Source organism: Lactuca serriola, chromosome 8 (assembly GCF_051521515.1).
Source record: "Lactuca serriola cultivar US96UC23 chromosome 8, Lser_US96UC23_V15, whole genome shotgun sequence".
NCBI classification, from domain to species: domain Eukaryota; kingdom Viridiplantae; phylum Streptophyta; class Magnoliopsida; order Asterales; family Asteraceae; genus Lactuca; species Lactuca serriola.
In genome coordinates, this window is record NC_136415.1 from 76,493,708 (window position 1) to 76,515,438 (window position 21,731).

General features: G+C 33.4%; 2 protein-coding genes across 18 annotated transcripts; both read left to right on the top strand.

The window, feature by feature from the left end:
• Window positions 1-892: 892 nt before the first annotated feature.
• LOC145065842 (uncharacterized) lies at window positions 893-14,240 on the top strand. Of its 17 annotated transcripts, XM_079012937.1 has the most exons (10): window positions 895-1,084; window positions 1,483-1,723; window positions 1,808-1,958; window positions 2,818-2,856; window positions 3,320-3,603; window positions 3,702-3,746; window positions 5,061-5,180; window positions 6,395-6,552; window positions 8,129-8,169; window positions 10,973-14,240. In XM_079012937.1, exons 9-10 carry the CDS (start codon window positions 8,139-8,141, stop codon window positions 14,035-14,037), a joined length of 3,096 nt encoding a protein of 1,031 aa, XP_078869063.1. In that variant the 5' UTR covers window positions 895-1,084; window positions 1,483-1,723; window positions 1,808-1,958; window positions 2,818-2,856; window positions 3,320-3,603; window positions 3,702-3,746; window positions 5,061-5,180; window positions 6,395-6,552; window positions 8,129-8,138; the 3' UTR covers window positions 14,038-14,240. The 17 variants fall into 17 exon arrangements, 11 of the variants coding, with proteins under 11 accessions (XP_078869063.1, XP_078869065.1, XP_078869060.1 ...); XR_013688536.1 differs by lacking the exons at window positions 1,483-1,723; window positions 1,808-1,958; window positions 10,973-14,240 and adding exons at window positions 6,859-7,005; window positions 8,303-8,494 and having other exon boundaries at window positions 893-1,084; window positions 8,129-8,193; XR_013688538.1 differs by lacking the exons at window positions 1,483-1,723; window positions 1,808-1,958; window positions 10,973-14,240 and adding exons at window positions 6,859-7,005; window positions 8,303-8,494 and having other exon boundaries at window positions 893-1,084.
• Window positions 14,241-18,370: 4,130 nt separating this feature from the next.
• LOC145067064 (uncharacterized) lies at window positions 18,371-19,458 on the top strand. The gene is made up of 2 exons (XM_079014282.1): window positions 18,371-18,518; window positions 18,974-19,458. The coding sequence occupies exon 2, from the start codon at window positions 19,078-19,080 to the stop codon at window positions 19,456-19,458; it is 381 nt and encodes a 126-aa protein (XP_078870408.1). The 5' UTR covers window positions 18,371-18,518; window positions 18,974-19,077.
• Window positions 19,459-21,731: the final 2,273 nt, after the last annotated feature.

Sequence of the window (21,731 nt, forward strand, 5' to 3'; positions counted from 1 at the left end):
CCGATAGCCTCCATTTAGATAATTAAGGAACTAGATAACCGTCTTATTTGAGATAATATTATTTTATATTCAAAGAAGGGTTTCTAGATGTCTCCTACTCAGCTATAAATAGCGTCTTATACTTTGGAATTTTCAATTACTCTATTTCTAGATACCAGATCCGAAAATTGATCCTCTCTTCCCTCTCTCCTCTCTCCTGATCTTTTTAGGGTTCTTATGTTGTGGGAATGAATTATTAGAGGTTCGTACACAATTAAAGCTTGTTTTCAAATAGACTTTTGGATTGTTTTGATGGAATCAAAGATTTTTTTTACAATAACAAATAAGATATATGTAATTTTGTGAATTTAATTTCCGTAAGGGTTTAAAAGATTTGATGTTCAACAATATGTTGCTTCAATAGTGTTATGACATAGATCAAAGTAGGTTGCATGTACCCTTAACGCCTTGTTCATGATTTTTTTTTTTGTAAATTCAATAAAGGAAAGAGAAGGAAAATTTTGACAGAAAGGGAGGGGATGGAAAATATTCATTATTCTATGTTTTCGAGTTCAAAAGAAGTGTTTCCGAGTTCGAAGGAAATGAAAGAAAAATTTCTTCTCATTTCCACTTCTCTCCTTTAATGAAACTCGGGAACACCAATCTCTTTTATTTTCTTTTCATTTCCACTTATTTCCTTTTCTTTCTCTCGTTAAGTTGAACTCGGGAACGGGATGTAAAAGTATAACATCTAAACTGTTAGATTTAACAATGCAGGGACTACCGGTGTTAACAAAACCCTTCATAGGGATCACCCATGACAAAATGCGAATAGTAGGACCAAAATCGCTATTTTCGCAACACCATAGGGACCAAACATGTATTTTACTCTAAAATGAATTAAATATATATTAAATAACGGAAATATGACCAGATCTCGTATCAGATGAAAACGAGGAAGTTCGAGTAAAGCGAAAGACGAAAGACGGAGAATTCGTGAACTCAATCAGTGAATTGAAAATCATAGTATAGTCGATTTAAGCATATGACTTGTAATATTGAGGAGAAATCATTCTGGGTTGAACTGGGAGCCGATTTAGTCAAGGTATGTTGATTATATTTGTAAAGTTTGCTTAAGTTGTGTTAAATTAATGGTTGTAAGATGTTTAGTTGTTGGGATGTTAGCTAAATCAAGACATAGAACTAACTTAGAAGAAAGTTGAGTTGAGATTGTGTTTCCTGACCTAATTTTGTCAATTTCTCGATTAAAATGAGTAATGATGATTTGAGTGAATTAGGCAATGTTAAGTAATGAAATTGAGAATATTATATATATATATATATGCTAAAACTATAGGATGATGTCAAATTAAGTAAAAAGAATCAACTAAATGATGAGCAAGTTGTGTGGGGGCTGGAAATGTTAGTGTCATTTGCTCTGAGCAAGAGAAAGTTGCTCTTCTCAAGTTCAAACTTAGTGTTGATGATCATTATGGAATCCAGTGTGATGGTGTCACTGGAAATGTTCAAGGCCTTCATCTCAAAGGAGATTACTTCTATGACTACTTAGTTGGTAAAAAGGTGAGCACTTCTTTGGCAGAGTTGAGGCATCTCAAATACCTCGACTTGAGTAGGAATCGTTTTTTTTTTTTTTTTTTTTTTTTTGAAGGAAGTCATATACCAGAGTTCATTGGATCCTTGAAACACCGGAGCTACCTCAATCTCTCTTATGCTGGTTTTGGTGGTATTATTCCTCCTCACATTGGAAATCTTTTCTAATTTAAAGGTTCTTGATCTCAGTTCAAACTATTATGAAAACTTTCTGAAGGCAGATGATATGGCGTGGGCCTTTACCCTTTCGTCACTCCAGCTTCTCTACTTGAGTGCAGTGGATCTTAGTCGAGCACAGAACTGGGACATGGTGCTTCACATGATTCCCTCGTTAAAATACCTCCATCTTCGCTACAATTCTTTTAAAGGTCCACTCCCTGGCCTTTTTCAAAACATGACATCTCTAACTTTCCAAAGCTACTATAAGCGTGATCCCTTCTTTGTCAGAGCTGCATTTGTCTGGTTGTGGGCTTGATAAAACGCATCTATCTTCCCATCATCTTAATTTTAGTACACTTTCTAACATCCAACACCTAGATCTTAGCTGCAATCCACTTGGAGGCATATTTCCATCTGTATTGAGAAACATGAGTTTCCTAAGAGTCCTTGACCTTTCAGATTCCATGCTGAATTCATCGATTCCTTTTATGCTTATCCTAATACAATACTTTTTGTATTTTGAATTTGTATGACTTGTAATACGGGTGTTGTTTAGAGGTGCCAATTTACAAATCTATACTGAATTGGGTATTTAGACATGATCAAGTTGTAGATTATACTACTATGGAATGCAAGTAGTTCTCAAATATATATATATATATATATATATATATATATATATATATATATATATATATATATATATGTTATCAGCTTTCATCTACATTTGTCCTAGTAAGTAAGAACCAGGTAATCTACTCATTATTTATTTCTTCATTTGTAAATTTTCTAGTTTTTCATGTATAGAAGGAAGATGTGTGGGTGAAAGGTGGAAATTTTTTGTTGGATTTGGTATTTGGATAAGATTATGGTCTGCTTGTATGAATATGCAATGGTAGTGGTCTTGTTTGATTATTTGGTTATGATATTAGATTAAGGTTAATCAGTATGTAAAATGTCATCCTTATTTTGTTTCTATGTATCTATCATTCTATCTGTAATTTCTGATTTTTAACATCATTGTAATATTTTACCTGTTTTTTTGTCCTGCATGATTGATACAAACAGGTGGGAGTTTGTGCATGAACAATTCTTACCAAAGAAGAGGTAGATTTTAGAACATTTAGTCGAATATATTTCCTCAAATATCCTTGGACATTTCCTTAGTGAAAACATACCATAACATATTGTATTGCTTGAGTTTTTTTATTTGCATCACCTATTTTTTTTTTGGTTTGACCAAGATAGTTGTGTTATTACTAGTTATTTCCTCGGGTGTTCAAGCCCTTGATATGTATTTGAGCAATTTCTTGATGTTCCTTGTCAATTTGCACAGATATCAATGATGAATATTTGATTGAAAGCTTGTTTTATTAGAGAATGGACATTTAGTTTGTCAATGTACACAGACTTCATATCCTTTGTGTTAAATTCTTTTAGATTTTAGGGATGAGTCATCGAATCATGCATGGTCTTTTGCTTAATAGAGTTATTGTTCATCTCTACAATCTTGCTTCCTTGTTTTCTTTAGAAGCATCTCATCATTTTGCTCAGTTTTCTCACCATGTAGGGTACATATTCATCATCTTTTGAGGCATCAACCAAGTTACTTTTGAATGCTAAAATAGATTACAAAGAGAACTATATATAGCCAAACAAACAAACGAAAAATACTACAAAACTTACAGGCATGTGCTTCCTATCAAAGTGGCAACTAAGCCCCCGTTATTCTCCTTCATACTTGGTCAACATATGATCACTTCAGCAACTAAATGAATCTGCCTAAAACCAACCCATGACCCATCACTAAAACCCAATTAAACCTGACTTGAACCATCAAAGATTTCTTGCAGGGTAACCCCTTTTTAATTTTATTATGTGTTTGAGGGTTTTATTATATATATAGATAACGACTAACCTTGTCCTTTACTTTATTCGATTTGTTTCTTTAGGTCATTGAAGATGCATCATATATTATACTCATAACCATGTTACAGGTCAGTTTTTTCTAACTCAAGTGGGTGAGTTTTCTATGGGAATCTCATAATAGTTGAAAAACACAATATCTCGGATACACCACAGTACACTTTAATAAAATAATTAAATAAACCAAGTGTCGAAAAATAATGATAAAACATAAACTTTTGGGGGATCCTTTGTGGACTTTATTAATCATATGTGAGGTCCACCATGAAACTATTTAGACCTATCATGTTACCATTGGCCTGCTAACCTATTCACAAGTTCGTGTATCATTTCCCACTTAAATATATTGAAATAATAATGTAGTTTTTTAAATTCACAAGTTCCTGTATCATTCCTGACTTTAATACATAAAAATAACAATATAGGATTAAAATAATGTGATTCAGGAGATTGTAAGTATTAGATTACACTTTGAATAAGTTTTAAAATAAAAAATATATATATATATATTTTAGGTATTTCTGTAAATCATTAAATTTCAAAATCAAGTTTATAATCTTTAATTATGATAAGTCTTAAAACCATCATATATATTGTTTTTGTGGGCAAATGCATTTACGTGTGACATGGGGAATTGATTTAGCCAAAAATCACTTTCTTTGATTGAGAAAATTAAAAAAAAAAATAGCCCATGACCAAATCAATACAATTTTGTGGATACAAATCAACAATTGATTTCCATGTCTTGTTTTGGTCAAAGGAAAAGTAAATATAGATAGACTATAAGCATGCAGTCTTGTCTTGTGGATACAAATTTTCAATTGACTTCCAAGTCTCCCATCACAATAACTTGTTTCATCACATCACATGCATGGGCAACTTAGTCATCATATTTGTAACTTGTAAATTTTTGGTTATAAGTTAGTTTTTTTTTTTTATTTTTTATTTTTATTTTCATATACACTCCACAAAATGCAATGTCAAGTCTTGTACCCTTCTCCAGCATACTGTTAGGAACAAGCTAAAAAATCAAAAATTAAAATACGTTTCCTTTCCTTGACACATTAACATTGTTACATCAAATAATACTAAAAACAACTTGTTCTGTTGTATCTAGGTTTTTAAATCGTTGAAACCAAAAATCATTTTTATAATATAGAACAATAATTTACAAAAATTTATAATCTATCTTTGATTTCTCAAAACTCCATCTTTACCTCCTAAAAATATAAAGCTAAACTAGTCTTGAACACGGGTGTTATAAAGGTCATGATTTCTGATCAATATACTTACACAACACTCATAGATGGGCTATCCAAAGCAAAAAGATTGGAAGATTCAAATATGGTTTTAGAAGATATGTATATTACTTTTTTTTGTGGCAGATTTTTGTGATGATTAGGAAATTTGTGAGGTAGTGCTGGTTGTGATCGTGGCAAAAAGAGCAATACGGTGGTGGTGTATGGCTACATGATGGGGATTTGGAGACCCTAAAAGCGTTTCAGGTAGCTTCTATTTAAATAATCAATGAACCAGATAACTGTCTTATTTGAAATAATATTATTTTATGTTCAAATCATGATTTCTACATGTCTCCTACTCAACTATAAATAGAACCTTATACTTTGGAATTTTCAAGTACTCTTTTTTTAGATACTAGATCCAAAAATTGATCCTCTCTCGCCTCTCTCCTAATCTTTCTATGGTTCTTGTGTTGTGGGTGTGAACCATTAGAGGCTCGCACACAAATAGAGCTTGTTTTCAAAGATAATTCTAGATTGCTTTGTTGGAATCAAAGATTTGTTTACAATAACAAATAAAAGGTATGCAATTTTGTGAATTTTGCTTTCCATTAGGGTTTAGAAGATTTGATGTTCAATAATATGTTGCTTAAATAGTGTTATGACATAGATCAAAGTAGGTTGCACGTACCCTTAAGAATATAATGATTTTTCCGTATTATTACATGTAAAACCTATCAATATCTTATATAAGTTAACAATGACAAAAATATGATTAAAGTCACCAGATACATCCCTCGTTTGACATGGTCCTCAAACATAAGATTTCATGAATATAGCATATAATATCCTAAAAGGAAACCTATTATAACTTTTCAGATGGTAAAAGTAATATGATTATTTGTTACATGTTTTTTATTCATTTGGTGATGATATTACTAGCTTATTAAAAAAATCTATTATCACAATGTTTTTTCAATCTTATTCATACAACAAGGAACAATGCCCAAATTATTCATAAATAAATTTCATTAAAGTATATTTCTGGTATACCCGAAAATACCTAACCCGAATCATCAACCCGGATACCCGAACTATAAGACCCGAATTGTAAATAGTTTAGGTTTCGGTTCATATTATTTTATGAAAAAACTCGAATTACCCGAAGCTCGAAAATTACCCAATCAACAGACCTAATTAGCAGTAGTGATTAGTAGTAGATAATAAGCAATAAAGAAAAGATAAAACAAGGGAAAATTAGTCCTATGCTAAAAGCATAACATCTAAACAGTTAGATTTAACAATGCAGGGACCACAAGTGGTAACAAAACCCTCCATAGGGATCACCCATGACAAAAAGCGAATAGTAGGACCAAAAGCGCTATTTTGGCAAAACCATAGGGACCAAAAAAGTGTTTTACTCTAAAATGAATTATATATATATTAAATAACGGAAATATGACCAGATCTCGTATCAGATGAAAACGAGGAAGTTCGAGTAAAGCGAAAGACGGAAGAAGGAGAATTCATGAAGTAAATCTATGAATTGAAAATATAGTACAGTCGTTTTAAGCATATGGCTTGTAATATTGAGGAGAAATCATTCTGGGTTGAACTGGGTGCCGATTTAGTCGAGGTATGTTGATTACATTTGTAAAGTTTGCTTAAGTTGTGTTAAATTAATGGTTGTAAGATGTTTAGTTGTTGGGATGTAAGCTAAATCAAGACATAGAACTAACTTAGAAGAAAGTTAAGTTGAGATTGTGTTTCCTGACCTAATTTTGTCATTTTCTCGATTAAAATGGGTAATGGTGATTTGAGTGAATTAGGCAATGTTAAGTAATGAAATTGAGAATATTATATATATGCTAAAACTATGGGATGATGTCAACTTAAGTAAAAAAGAATCAACTAAATGATGAGGTCACGTATTGTGTTGCAGGTTTTCCGTATCTCAGTTACTTGCAAGTTGCAACAATATAATTTCTTCCTTTAATTTGATAACATCAAAAAGATTAGGGTCCCACATTGACAAAAGCTCACCAGATCTTTCAATTGCCTCAGCTACTGGCCTACTGCATAATTGCAGGTTCTTTTTCCCCAGCAAAAGTAACCTGATTTTTAAGCTCACCATATTTCTTTTTCATTTATATTGGATTCAGTGAGTTTTGATCCCCAGACACTTCAAATACTCTTTCTTTTACTTTCCCTGAAAACATCTCCTGCTTACACTTTTTTCCTTTGAGGTTGTGAATGTTCTTCATTTTGCTTTCCTTATTTTATAAATGTAGTAATGCTTTGTTGACAATCACTTTCTTCAAACCAAACTCCACCACACTATGTGCTCTGGACCATTGGGATCACCCTCAAAATTTACAAACTTTTCTGTTTGGACCAACTTTATCTTTTTTGCTCATAATTAGACAGGTTATTGTAATTACTTTTAAAAACAAGTAAGAAAGCATTGAGTCAGTATAAGTAACATAATCAACCATTCAATGTTACATTCCTATAACACTATTAGTTACCAAAATACAAGCATATCTAGTAAGTAAGACAAGAGAATAAAAGAATGGCATCAATTAGTAGAAATGCTATATATAGTTATAATGTTTTGCTGGAGATGAGATTGAATTCAATACCTAGACAATGCCTCTGTAGTATGTACATTAAGTTTCAATTTGGTTTAAGAAAGGGAGGGCTTGAATTGAGATACACTTTCAGATGGATTAGTCTTTAGTGGAATGTCTTTGAGCATTCTTTTTGTTATAATTGGTGATAGCTTCAAGAATGCAAAATCCATTTTAATTGGGAAGGTAATTTCTTGCAAGATATATCATGGTTATTAATTTTTAAATATGCCGACCACTGGGCTTTGAAATTCTACATGTTAATTACTTTACTGTAGTTTATACACACATTTTAGCTATCCAAAACATTCTAATTTTGTAGGGTTTTTTTATCATTATATTTATGTTGGTCCAACCTACAGAACGTGAAAAAGCTTTTATGTATTCATTATCTCTTGTGTTATGATGCTTTCCTTGTTTCTGTAATTTTAGTTTTTCCCTTGGTCCAACCCTTTTGTATTATGTGTTTTGAGGGTATATATATATATATATATATATATATATATATATATATATATATATATATATATATATATATAATGACTAACCTTGCCCTTTACTTTATTTGATTTGTTTCTTTAGGTCATTGAAGATGCATCATTATATTCCAAACCATGTCACAGGTCATTTTTTTTTAACTCGAGTGGGTGAGTTTTTCTATGTGAACCTTGTAAAATTGAAAAACACCATGTCTTGTATACACCACACTTTAATAAAATAATCAAATAAACAAACTGAATGTTTCCTGTAATTTAGGGAACCCAAGTGTCAAGGATATAACATAAACTTTGGGGGCTACTTTGTGGACTTTAAGAATCATATGTGAGGTCTACCGTGAAACTATTTAGAACTATTATGTACTATTGGCCTGCTAACATGTTCACAAATTCGTGTATCATTTCCCACTTAAATATATTGAAATAATAATGTAGTTTTTTAAATTCACAAGTTCCTGTATCATTCCTGACTTTAATACATAAACATAACAATATAGTTTTAAAATAATGTGATTCAGGAGATTGTAAGTATTAGATTACACTTTGAATAAGTTTTAAAATAAAAAAATATATATATATTTTAGGTATTTCTGTAAATCATTAAATTTCAAAATCAAGTTTATAATCTTTAATTATGATAACTCTTAAAACCATCATATATATTGTTTTTGTGGGCAAATGCATTTACGTGTGACATGGGGAATTGATTTAGCCAAAAATCACTTTCTTTGATTGAGAGAATTAAAAAGAAAAATAGCCCATGACCAAATCAATACAATTTTGTGGATACAAATCAACAATTGATTTCCATGTCTTATTTTGGTCAATGGAAAAGTAAATATAAATAGACTATAAGCATGCAGTCTTGTCTTGTGGAAACAAATTTTCAATTGACTTCCAAGTCTCCCATCACAATAACTTGTTTCATCACATCACATGCATGGGCAACTTAGTCATCATATTTGTAACTTGTAAATTTTTGGTTATAAGTTAGTTTTTTTTTTTTTTTTTTTTATTTTTATTTTCATATACACTCCACAAAATGCAATGTCAAGTCTTGTACCCTTCTCCAGCATACTGTTAGGAACAAGCTAAAAAATCAAAAATTAAAATACGTTTCCTTTCCTTGACACATTAACATTGTTACATCAAATAATACTAAAAACAACTTGTTCTGTTGTATCTAGTTTTTTAAATCGTTGAAACCAAAAATCATTTTTATAATATAGAACAATAATTTACAAAAATTTATAATCTATCTTTGATTTCTCAAACACATAAATGCTTGTTTGTCAATATATATTGTGCTTTTTTCAATTCATAAATTGTTAAAGACTTGTGACCAAGTAATTACGTGTGCTATGGGGAATAAACTTGGACCAAAACCACTTATTTTGATTAACAGAAAATTAAAAGTGAACCTGGACCAAAAGAATACAAGTTTGTGGATACAAATTGTCCGTTGACTTCCATGTTGACTTCAAAGTCTTATGTATCATTTGCTTGTGAACAAATTCCCAAGTACATGTATCATTTCTGACTTAAATATATTAAAACAATAATATAGTTTTTAAATTCACAAGTTTGTGTATTTTAATTTATAAAAATAATAATATAGTTTTTTATAAATAATGTGATTCAAGAGATTGGAAGTATTAGCTCATGACCAAAAAAATACAATTTTGTGGATACAAATTAAACATTGATTTCCATGCCTATTTTGGGGAAAAGTAGATATAGACAAAGACCAAAAGCATGTGGATAAACTTGTTTCATCACATTTTCTAGAACACTTGAATACTGTAGTAATGAATGATATACTGCTTAGTTTGCAACTTATAATATTGTTGTGATGAATTAAAATTATTATTTTCATATAATAAAATAAGACAAATAAACAAACTGAATATTGCATGTAATTTAGGAGGCCAAGGTCTGATACCAGTATTTTCAAAAATTAATAATAAAACTAAATGAACTTTCTTATGTATCATAAAGTGTGAACATATTGATTAGTAATCTTAAACACTGTTTTTTTATTTAGACTTAATAATAATATCAAAATAATAACATGATTTCAAAATAATGTGATTTAGAAGCTTGTAAGTATTAGATTTCCACTCATTTGACATGCTCAACCCATCTAACAGTTTCATATTTAGTCACGGTTTTAAATTCCCAGCTTATAATTGTAACTATCACTTAAAAATATTTATAATGTATCTATGATTTATTGAAATGGAAATGCTTATTTGTCAAATACTGCATTTTATTCAATTCTAATTTGTTAAAAGATTGTGGTGAAATAGAATTGCATGTGCTGTGTGGAATAGTCTTGTCCCGTAAACCACTTTTAGTTATTGAGATAAAGAAAACTTGCATAAGCATATAAGTTTGTGGTTACAAATTTTTAGGGAAAATGACTTACGAGGGTAATTATCTTTATCGCTTTGTTCACATTTAGGTAACTTCTTTATTTTTGTACACATTTGACCATTTAACTTGTTATATGTGTTTACATATAGCAAGTTAAATGGTTAAATGTATACAAAAATAAAGAAATTACCTAAATGTAAACAAAGCGATTAAGATAATTATCCTCCTAAGTCATTTTCCCCAAAATTTTAATTGACTTCCAAGTCTTCCAATATTGCAACAAGTTATTCTTCATTAATTTATTCCTAAGTCATTTTCCCCAAATTTTTAATTGACTTCCAAGTCTTCCAATATTGCAACAAGTTATTCTTCATTAATTTATGGCTTTATAAATGTACTAGTTACTTCATCATAAGAACCCATCACTTCATCATCACAACTCATCTGCTCGCTTCAATTTTCTTCTAAACTAAAATTAAGTTAGGGTTGATAATGGGGAATTGGAGGGGTTTGGGTTTCCATCTCATTTTCGTATGTGTGTTTTTGTTTGCAGCCACATATTCTTGTTTGGGGGTTGGAAATGTTAGTGTCATTTGCTCTGAGCAAGAGCGAGTTGCTCTCCTCAAGTTCAAACAGAGTGTTGAAGATCCTTTTGGAATGTTGTCATCATGGGTTGGAAATGAGTGTTGCATGTGGGAACGAATCCAGTGTGATGGTGTCACTGGAAATGTTCAACGCCTTCATCTCAAAGCAGATGATTACTACTACATATCTGGTAATAAGGTGAGCTCTTCTTTGGCAGAGTTGAGGCATCTCAAATACCTCGACTTGAGTCAGAATTATTTTCACGGAAGTCGGATCCCTGAGTTCATTGGATCATTGAAACAGCTGACCTACCTCAATCTCTCTGATGCTGATTTTCAAGGTATTATTCCTCCTCGCATTGGAAATCTTTCTAATTTAAAGGTTCTTGATCTCAGTTCAAACCATCATGAGCTGAAGGCAGATGATATGGCATGGGCTTTTGGCCTTTCGTCACTCGAGCTTCTCAACTTGAGTTCAGTGGATCTTAGTGGAGCACAAAACTGGGACATGATGCTTCACATGATTCCCTCCTTAAAAGAGTTAAGTTTGTCACGTTGTAGACTTTCCAATGTTAATCTTGGTCCTTTTCTTAATTCCAGTAGAATACTTCCTAATATAAAACACCTCGATCTTGGCTACAATTCTTTCAAAGGTCCACTCCCTGGCCTTCTTCAAAACATGACATCCCTAACATTCCTCAGTCTTTCTGGATTTAATCATAGTTTATTGGCATGGAACTTTCCAAAGCTACTAAGCATGATCCCTTCTTTGTCAGAGCTTCATTTGTCAGGTTGTGGGCTGGATAAGACGCATCTATCTTCTCCACATCTTAATTACAGTACACTTTCTAACATCCAGCACCTCGATCTTAGCAATAATCCACTTGGGGGTATATTTCCATCTGTATTGACAAACATGAGCTCCCTAGAAGTCCTTGACCTTTCAGATACCATGCTGAATTCATCGCTTCCTATTATGCCTAAACTTCTAGAGCTTCATCTTTCTGGTAACAAGTTTAAGCAGATTGAGGATGTTGGAATCTGGAGACAGTGCCACCTGAAACAATTAAGTGTAACAGATAATGAGTTTGCTATGGAAATGATTGACACACCAAAAAATGCATCAGAGTGCTCCATATATGCTTTGGAGTTTCTGGAATTAAGTCGGAGTTTAAATGGTAGAATTCCAGAAACACTTGGAGGACTGGCAAACTTAAGAGACCTTGATCTATCATACAACAAACTGACTGGTTCAATCCCTGAATCTCTAGGAAGATTAAGATTTTTACAAGTACTTGATCTATCTGAAAACCAATTGAATGGTTCAATTCCAGAATCCCTTGGAAAATTAGCATCTTTAACAAATTTGGATCTAGGATCTAATTTATTAGACGGGACTATTCCAGTTTCGATTGGGCAACTTGCCAAACTCCGTACTCTCTCTATCTATAACAATTCTTTAGAAGGAGCGGTTACCGAAGCCCATTTTGCTAATCTTTCAGTGTTGAAGGTCTTGGATGCTTCTTCTAACACTAAGCTGACATTCAATGTTTCACGTGGGTGGATACCTCCATTCCAGTTGATATCTCTTAGTCTCAGCTCTTGCAATATCGGGAATGGATTTCCGCAGTGGCTTCGACATCAGAGGAAACTTGAAGAGTTAGAGTTGTCCAATGCTACACTTTCAGGGCCGCTGCCCACATGGCTGCGGAAGATGCCCATCATTCCTGTCTTAGATCTCTCTCACAACAAACTCAGCGGATCTTTGAAAAACCTTCCTAATGCAGGAAATGGTGATGTATATTGGTATGTACCTGTATTACTTCTGGAATATAACCTTTTCAGTGGGTCAATTCCACGGTCATTATGCAGAAGAACAAATTTGGAAGTGCTTGATCTTTCAAGAAACATGTTAAGTGGGAAAATTCCCAACTGTATGGGGAATCTGCAGGGTTTGACTGCCATGAGATTAAGCTCAAATCAGCTCTCTGGTGCCATTCCTAGTTCAATTGCTCTTATTTCATCATTACTTTGGTTAAATTTGAACAAAAATAACTTTACTGGTGAAGTTCCTCCAGAATTAGGGAATCTCCAAGGTTTGGGAGTCTTAGATTTGGGTGACAATAAATTATATGGAAATATACCCAATTGGATAGGGAAAAAACTTACATCTTTGGTAGTTTTGAGTTTACACAAAAACAACTTTACTGGTAGAATTCCTCCATCTCTTTGCAAAAGTTCAAATCTTCAAATTTTGGATCTTGCATACAACAACTTAACCGGAACCATCCCTCCGTGTGTAGGAAACTTAAATGGCATGGTTGTGAGTCACTCGATATCTGAGCATTTTTTAGATATCGATGATGATAAGAATGTGATTCAGGTCATGAAAGGTGTTGATCTTGAATATACAACAACTTGGGAAATAGTTTATAACATGGACCTTTCAAGCAATAAACTTGTGGGAGAAATACCTGTTGAGCTCACTGCACTTTCCATGTTGGTGGGTCTGAATCTGTCTAATAATCATCTGAGAGGGGGTATTCCAGACAGCATTGGAAAGATGATGAATTTGGAAACTCTTGATTTCTCAAAAAACGAGTTGAGCGGGAGGATCCCTTCAAGCATGGCGGCTTTGACTTTTTTGAGCCATTTGAATTTGTCACACAACAACTTGTCGGGTCAAATTCCAATAGGAAATCAACTGCAGACGCTTATTGATGATCCATCAATTTATGCTGGGAACAAACATCTATGTGGACCTCCATTGCAAAACACTTGCTCAAATCATCAAGATTCAACAACAACAACAAGCAAGAAGAAACACAAAGCAGCTGATGAGAAGATGGAGGTATGGTTGTTTTATGTGGATATAATGAGTGGTTTTGGAACAGGTTTTTGGGGTGTTATTGGAGTTCTGATGTTCAAGAAGCAGTGGAGACACAAACTTTTCATGTTTGCTGAGGAAACCATGGATAAGATATACGTTGCAGTTGTGGTAAGAGTTGCCAAGTTCAAGAGAGGAAGAGAATAGCTGTGTAGATCATGTGGAATGCAAGTAGTTCTTGAATGCATGTTATCAGTGATAGTTTTGCTTTTGAGATATGCTTATTCTAATGTATTACTATTTGGATTTTGTATTTGTATGGCCTTTGTGATATCAGTGTTGTTTAGAGGTGCTAATTTACAAAATTTCTTTTGGATTTGGTATTTATACATGATCAAGTTGTAGATTTAGATTACTATGTATTTGAGTTGTAGATTTTTTTTTTCTTTTTAATTCTCGACCTTCTGCTGCTGTTCTCACTCCCAACATGGTGTTGTATCCCCCGGTTTTCATCTACATTGGTCCAAGTAAGTAAGAAACATGTAATTGACTCATTATTTATTTTTTCATTTGTAAAATTTCTAGTTTTTTCATGTATAGAAAGAGGATGTTTGGGTGAAAGGTGGAGTTTTTTTTTTGTTGGATTTGGTTTTTAGATAAGACTATTGGTCTTGTATGAATCTGCAATGGCAGTGATCTTGGTTGATTGTTTGATTATATTCTCATGAGATTGCAAGTTATGAGATTAGATTAGGGTTAATCTCATATTTTTGTGTTTGTTTGTATGGTGTTCAGTCTATTCAGACAATCACTCTGACTAACATGAAGTTGTATTGTATGTATTTGTTGCATTAAACTGGTGGTCCATTTTACCCTTCCTGAAGAGTAAGATGGTTTTGGATAGGATAGGATATCTATGTTTTTCTCATCATCATCTATGTTATGTAATCCTCCACAAGGCATATCATCATTGACAATAGATGTAAAGAGGGTCTTAAAGTCACTTCTGATACTATATTATTTCTAAGTTTATGATATTTTGTCGGTTTTTTTGATTTTGGATTTTTCTTGACCCATCCCCCTTTCTACTTATGTGTTTTAAGTTTTTCATATATTGTATCATGCGTAACCTTTTTCTTTACTTTATACATTTTGTTTCTTAATTTAGATCATTTTGAGTTCATCATCGCATGGCTCTTCATGATTGCTCCTCTCCTCCATTAAACCATGTTAATTACGGGTGAGTTTTGTTGTGTACTTTGAATTGCTTCAAGTGGATAAAATATTTTGCTTGAACCATATAATTTTAAAACACATTGTCTAATATATACCACAGCCTGATTAAATAATAAACACAAACAAATAAATAAAATGAATGTTGCATTCAGTTAAAGTAGCCCAACGTTTAAGGTTTAATACAGTGTGAAAAAATAATAATAGAACAAATATGTGAACTTTGGGGGCTACTTTATCGACTTCAAATTCATATGTGAGGTCTACCGTGAAAGTAATTAGACTTCTTATGAATAGATTTGACTAGTTATCCTCAAAAAAGCATTTTTGTTCCAAAACAATAAAAGAATTTGTTGCAATTTTGGTGGTTATTTTGATGTTTTATAGCAATTTTGGTCATGTTCCAAGTAAAGTTACCATCTTACCCTTTATCTAAAAATATTGTAAGTTCATATATATTAAAATACCTTTGAGCATTCTTTTAATTAAATTTGTTGGCAATTTTGTTTATATTTTTAATGGAACAATAAATTATTAAATTTGTCTATTGTATCAGGTGAAAATTACCAATTGTGTTTGGAATCTGTATGAGATTAAGCTCAAATCAGCTCTCTAGTAGCATTCCATGTTCAATTGCTCGTAATTCATTATTATATTGCTTAAATTATGAACAACAATAGCTTTATCGGTAAACTTCACTACAAGAAAAATAGCCTTTTACGACGCGCAAACAACGACACTCATTGATTTATGTTACGCAATGGAGAGTGACGTTAAAAAAGTGTCATCTCTTCAAAAAATTTAAGGATTTAGGTCACGCATTATTGCGTGCCCTTAAAATAGTGTCTAAACAAAAACAAAAAAAAAACACGGAGGGCACCTATAACAAAATGTGTGTCGTCTAAAGACGTCGCTTTATAAATTTTAATGGAACGCGCGTTCCATCCGGGGGAAAATGAAATCCTAAAAAATTAAAAACCCTGCATCTTTTTCTTCTTTCCCCTTTCCCAGATTATCGACGCTCCTTCCTTTCCCTCTTGTCTCTCTCGGTCGCTACCTAGGGTTTTTATTGAAATGTTGAATCGATTGACTGAGGTAACCAAAGGTCAAGCGAACCGGGAAAGGGTAGTGAAATCTACTGTTACTCTTTGAAATCGGATCCAATCCTACCTTCGCCCCATGCCTCTTGTATCTATCAGTTGCTACCTAGGGTTTTTCGTGAAAGCTTGAATTGATCGACTAGGGTAACTAAAGGGTAAGCGAACCACGAAAGGGAAGCAATAAATCCAACACTCACTCGTAAATCGATTCTACTGGATAAGGTTTCAATTTGGGGCTCTTTACATTGCTATCGATTCTACTTTCATTCAAGCTTACATCGGCGTTTTTTGGTATACAGTAACCGAAGCTTACAATCTCATCGATTCCAGTTTCTCTCTCTGAATAAAAATATCTCATATTCTCTAAAAGCCCTAAACCAGCCACCGCCGACTATAACCTCCGCCATCATTCATGTCGTCTTACTTCCCAGATGGGATGTGTTTGTACGCGAGAAGACTGAACAAAAAATGGAAAAAAAAAAAAGAAAAAACGAGAGAGAGAGAGAGAGAGAGAGAAAAGATTTTAAGGCCGAGGAGAAGATACATCAGAGTTGTGGTATTGTTCTTAACGTATTTTCAAAATACAACAACCTTATTATGGGCTTGAAGAAAAAGATGATCGTTTCCTCTGTTTTTCAGTTCTAGATGGTACGGGTTCGCCGTGATATGGTTTAGAGAAGTGTACGTCATCTCTGAAGGTCACAATCATCCATACCTAATTTTCAATTTCTCTCTCTCTCTCTCTCTCTAAACATCTCCTCTCTTCTTTCTTTCTAAAACCCTAGCTTATCATCATTGCAGAGGAATTTTCGTGCTGTTTTCCACCATCTGTGTTGGACCAAACCAGTTTTCAGTTGACCAAGATTTGAATTGGAAAAAAAAAAAGAAGAATTTTCGTTGTGCTGGTGGCTGACGGGACACAAAAGCCAATCGGTTGGGGCTTGTACAACTCGTGATCTATGTTCTGATCGAAAAGGGGTAGGTATTTCCTTGAATATCTATCTATCAATTTACAAAGAAGAAAATGAATTGATCGATTTATATTATTAATCACAAGTGTCATCACTGAATCTCTCCACATTGGATTTGATTAGAGTTGGTATAGCTTCTAGTAATGTGATAAGAGCATCAGAAGATAATCGGTTAGAAAATCATATTGTCTGCTAAAACTTAAAAGTATGATATGGTTCCTTCTTGATGTATGAGTTTCCTATTCTTTAATATTCTGATGCAGGTCACTTATATTGAGGTCAGACCTTGGGGAGATGTACAAACTAAGTTATAGTTTGTGGGCTTCTCGATAATCCTGCATAGTGAGCAGTTGAGTGGGCAATGGAGATCATGTATATTTTTATCTCATGAAATCCTGGAACTTTTGTTGCCCTGATGAAATTTACATTATATCCTATGGGTGTGGGGTATTCATCAATATCAGCAATCTGTACAGTGTTGAGCTTTATAGGCCTCTAATATTGGACAGAAGTTTCTTATGTACAATTCCATATCATATTTTTTATCTTTATTTCCATTAAAGTTTATATATATATATATATATATATATATATATATATCGTTTGATTGATGATGTGGCGCATCTTGAAAGATTAAGAATACTTGCATTTATGGTGGGGTTCCAAAGGGTCCTCATGATTTACAGAAAGGTAGGTGGTGATAAGCTCAAACGTATCAATCAATCTTCTAGGAATTGAAGGCATTGAAATCTGAATTAAGGTCTATATATATATATATATATATATATATATATATATATATATATATATATATATATATATATATATATATATATATATCAGCATTTTCTCATGGGTAATATTTTACTTGTAGTGTGTGATCCCTCACCTGTCTTTAGGTGGGGAAGTGTTTTGGGCTGGTCAACATCACAAATCTTGTCTTGGCTATGTTGCAAGATACAACATAGACAGCATGGTAATTTTACTCTCACTTACATATGTTTGTCTTTTTGATATAAATAAATATATAATGAAAACTAATTCCTTAATCTGTTGCAGGTGGCATCTGGACAAATAGCTAGCACTGAACTGTTGCACTTAGCTATGTTCAGAAAGTGTTTGAAAAGGTAACAAACTCAAAATTTTCAATAATTAGTATATGTTATGAGATTTAATTCAAAGTTATCAATAATTAAGTGTGATTTTTGTCTCGTTTTGCATAGGTTTCTCTAGCAACTGATATGATGTACAATTAAGCTCTTTCAATCTGTTGGGACATACAACACCCATCCATGCTTGATCCCTTCTACTTGTGGGCCTATTTCTTGATTACTGGTTAACAGAAAAGAGAGTCGACATGTTTAAATATGATCTTTCCTATATGGTAAGTAAGAGTATATTTATACAACTATAAACCAGTGATTGTTAACATAATCATGGTTTTATCTGTGTAGTGTTTTAAAGTCTCAAATCTTTGAGTTTCTAACAGCTATCAAATAAACAATCATTTGCTATTCTACATTGACTCTAAACAGAAGGGTAAACAAAAACAACAATACCCAAATCCCATATGAAACATGAGCCCTTAATGGAGGATAAAAGTAAGAATGTAAATACTATACAAAAAGCACATATAGATTAAAAAAGATACTAGGAACTATACTAATCCACTACCCTGATTTTAAGCCTAAACAGAAGGGTAAAATGGTCATATATTCACGTTTACAGATTTCATTCGCTTAAAAGTGAAACAGATGATGTGTATACAACACTTGATGAAAAAAACATGCCATTAGTGATATACAACAAACACTTGTTATTATTACATTTAGTGTTTAGGTACAACCTCAACAAAGTTGCACAATACAAGCAACTTACACTTGAGGAAGCAGAAGAAAAGATAAAAAAACAGAAGGAAAACTGTAGATGGGTATGAAAGATGGATGATGAAAGCTGCAAACAATGGTGCAGCTGCTTTTGGTGAAGTTGAAAGGCCTTATGACAAGGAAGGTGGTGGTGGTGGAGGTGGTGGCAGAGGGCGTAAAAACAATAATGCAGATGATGATGAAGGGAATGTGTCATATAGAGGAGAAGAAGATGAGGATGAAGAGTTTGCAAGGAAAAATAGACTTGGACTTAATAAAAGAGGGGGTGATGATGATGAGGAATGCCCTAGAGGTGGTGATCTTGATTTTGATGATGATGATATTGCGAAAGGTGATTGTTTTGTTATTTGGATAATGGAACGGAATGACACATTCCATTTACTACTTGAATTTGAATTTTCCATGAGAAATGAAAATAGGTTGTTTGTTTATTTGTAATTATATGTGAGATTTCAGGTGATGAGTGGGAGCATGAGGAGATTTTCACAGATGATGATGAAGCAGTTGGTAATGATCCTGAAGAGCGTGAAGACTTATTAGCCCCTGAAATCCCTGCTCCTCCTGAAATCAAACAGGTTCACTTTAAAAAAATAGATAAAATTAAAATATTGTTTTTTAAAACATTAAATAATATATATAATATATATCCAAGATGAAGGCGATGAGGTTACAAAGGCCGCTGTGATGGACTCCTTCAATTTCCATTTCTACCCCTTGTGGGTACTTCAACACTTGACCAAATGAAGGTTTCAAGAGGCCCATAAATCGATCGATTTCTTCTTCAATCTGATATTGAAAACACCAAAGACGTGTTATGCATATATTCACGTGTAAGACACACACACACACGTACATGTACATTTTCCTCTGTTTTAAAAATGATTCATTCTATTAAAAGTTGTAATTTTTTTTCTATATTTAGGCATAGAAGTTGATAAGCCTTTGTGGGTGGGAGCCAAGGTGGCTTCCAAATATTCAAGATTGCGAAGAACATTCTGCTCAATCAGCTAAAAATGGTGTTTCTTTTAATCCTAGTAAACATCATAACCCTAATAAGAAAACAATATCCAAAGATTCTTCAAAGAAGGAAACTAGATCCCCCTTATTGGATTGCAGTTTATGTGGGGCCACAGTAAGAATCTTGGATTTCATTCATGTAAATCGTCCTTCCCGTTTTTCCCCCAACAACATCGATGTCCCTGAAGCAAGTAAAAATATTGTAATCACACATGGAATAAGTGCAGCAACTGGAATCAATGGATGGGTTGAAGCTGAACAACAAACAGAAGACATTGATGAAGCTGCAACTACATGAATGGATTTAAATCTTACAATGGGAATTGGATTGTCTCAAAAAAAGACCTGTATCTGACTTATACCAAGACCCAAATCTCGGTCAGGCTGCAGGCAGTGAGGTCGGGGGTCGGGCAGCTTCGTATGAATTCTGGGGCCCAAACAAAAGAAATGTATATGAAGGTGGGAGTACAGTGGATAGGCCACAGGGGATTATCCCCCATACAAATTACATTGAAGGTGTTGTCATTAACCGATATGTTGATGAAGTCAACGATAGTAAACAGGCATGTGGGTCCGGGTCTTACAAATGGGACTACTCATCTGGTGCGGGTCCCAGTTGGGTTTCATATTTTGATATTGACATAAATGCCCTACCTCATTCCACTAAAGATTCAGCAAAAGCTTCATCTGTTATAGCAATGGACACTTTTTTGTCACAGTGATGATGATAATGATTCAATGGAGAGTGTTGAAAATCATCCTGGATATGTAGGAGGAGATGAGGTTAATTACCCTTCGGTGTCTGGTGTTAAAAGCCCGGATAACCAGGGGAAAATAGGACAAATGATGAAGAGGTTTTGAATCTTATGGGTCATGGAAAAGACGGTTTTACCCTTGCGATTAGTGGAGGAGGGAGTATGGGAATGGGTGTAAGTCATGAAGCTGAGATTCAGGGGTCGGATGGGTTGATTCATAGAAGTGGAAGTGATGTTGGGAATTTTTCTGTAGCAGGGGTCGAGGTGGGGGTGGGATCCACCTCCACCTCAAGTGGTGGTGGTTGTGGGTGACAGTTGACTTTAGGTGCTTTGGATGGGTTTCAATAAACCCAATCAAACCCTTGAATCTAAATCAGGTAACATGTACAAATGGTTTGGTTTAATCGTTATTTTATTTATTTATTTATTGTGAACAGGGCTTGGCCACCTGAAGTCATACTCACACCTCTATGCTTCTTCTCTTGTGGTTTATGAACAAACAATGGGCATTAGCATGTGGAGATATTTTACGAAACTATAAAACTCTCATGCTTCCTTTGGGGTTTTGGTTCTCTTAATGATTGTACTGGAATGTTTGTGTGATTGATATGCAGGTGTTACTCTTGGGGCAAGTTTATATGGAGAAAAATGTGCATCAAGTTCAGCTGATGGGATCGAGAATCAGGTGGATGGTAGTTTATACTTTATTATTATTATTATTATTATTTGGAATAAGGGGAATGAAATGAAAAGATCCCCTGTGATGAGTTTAGTGGGTTGATGAATTTGCTCCTCTGAATGAGAGTGATTTCTTGTTCCTAAAAACTTATGATACTTTTTTGCGGACAAAAATGCCCCTGTGTGCCTAATATTAGAGCCAAGCTGTTAGTCCTTCAAATCACGAGTACATGAATTCCATCTAGCTATATATATATATAT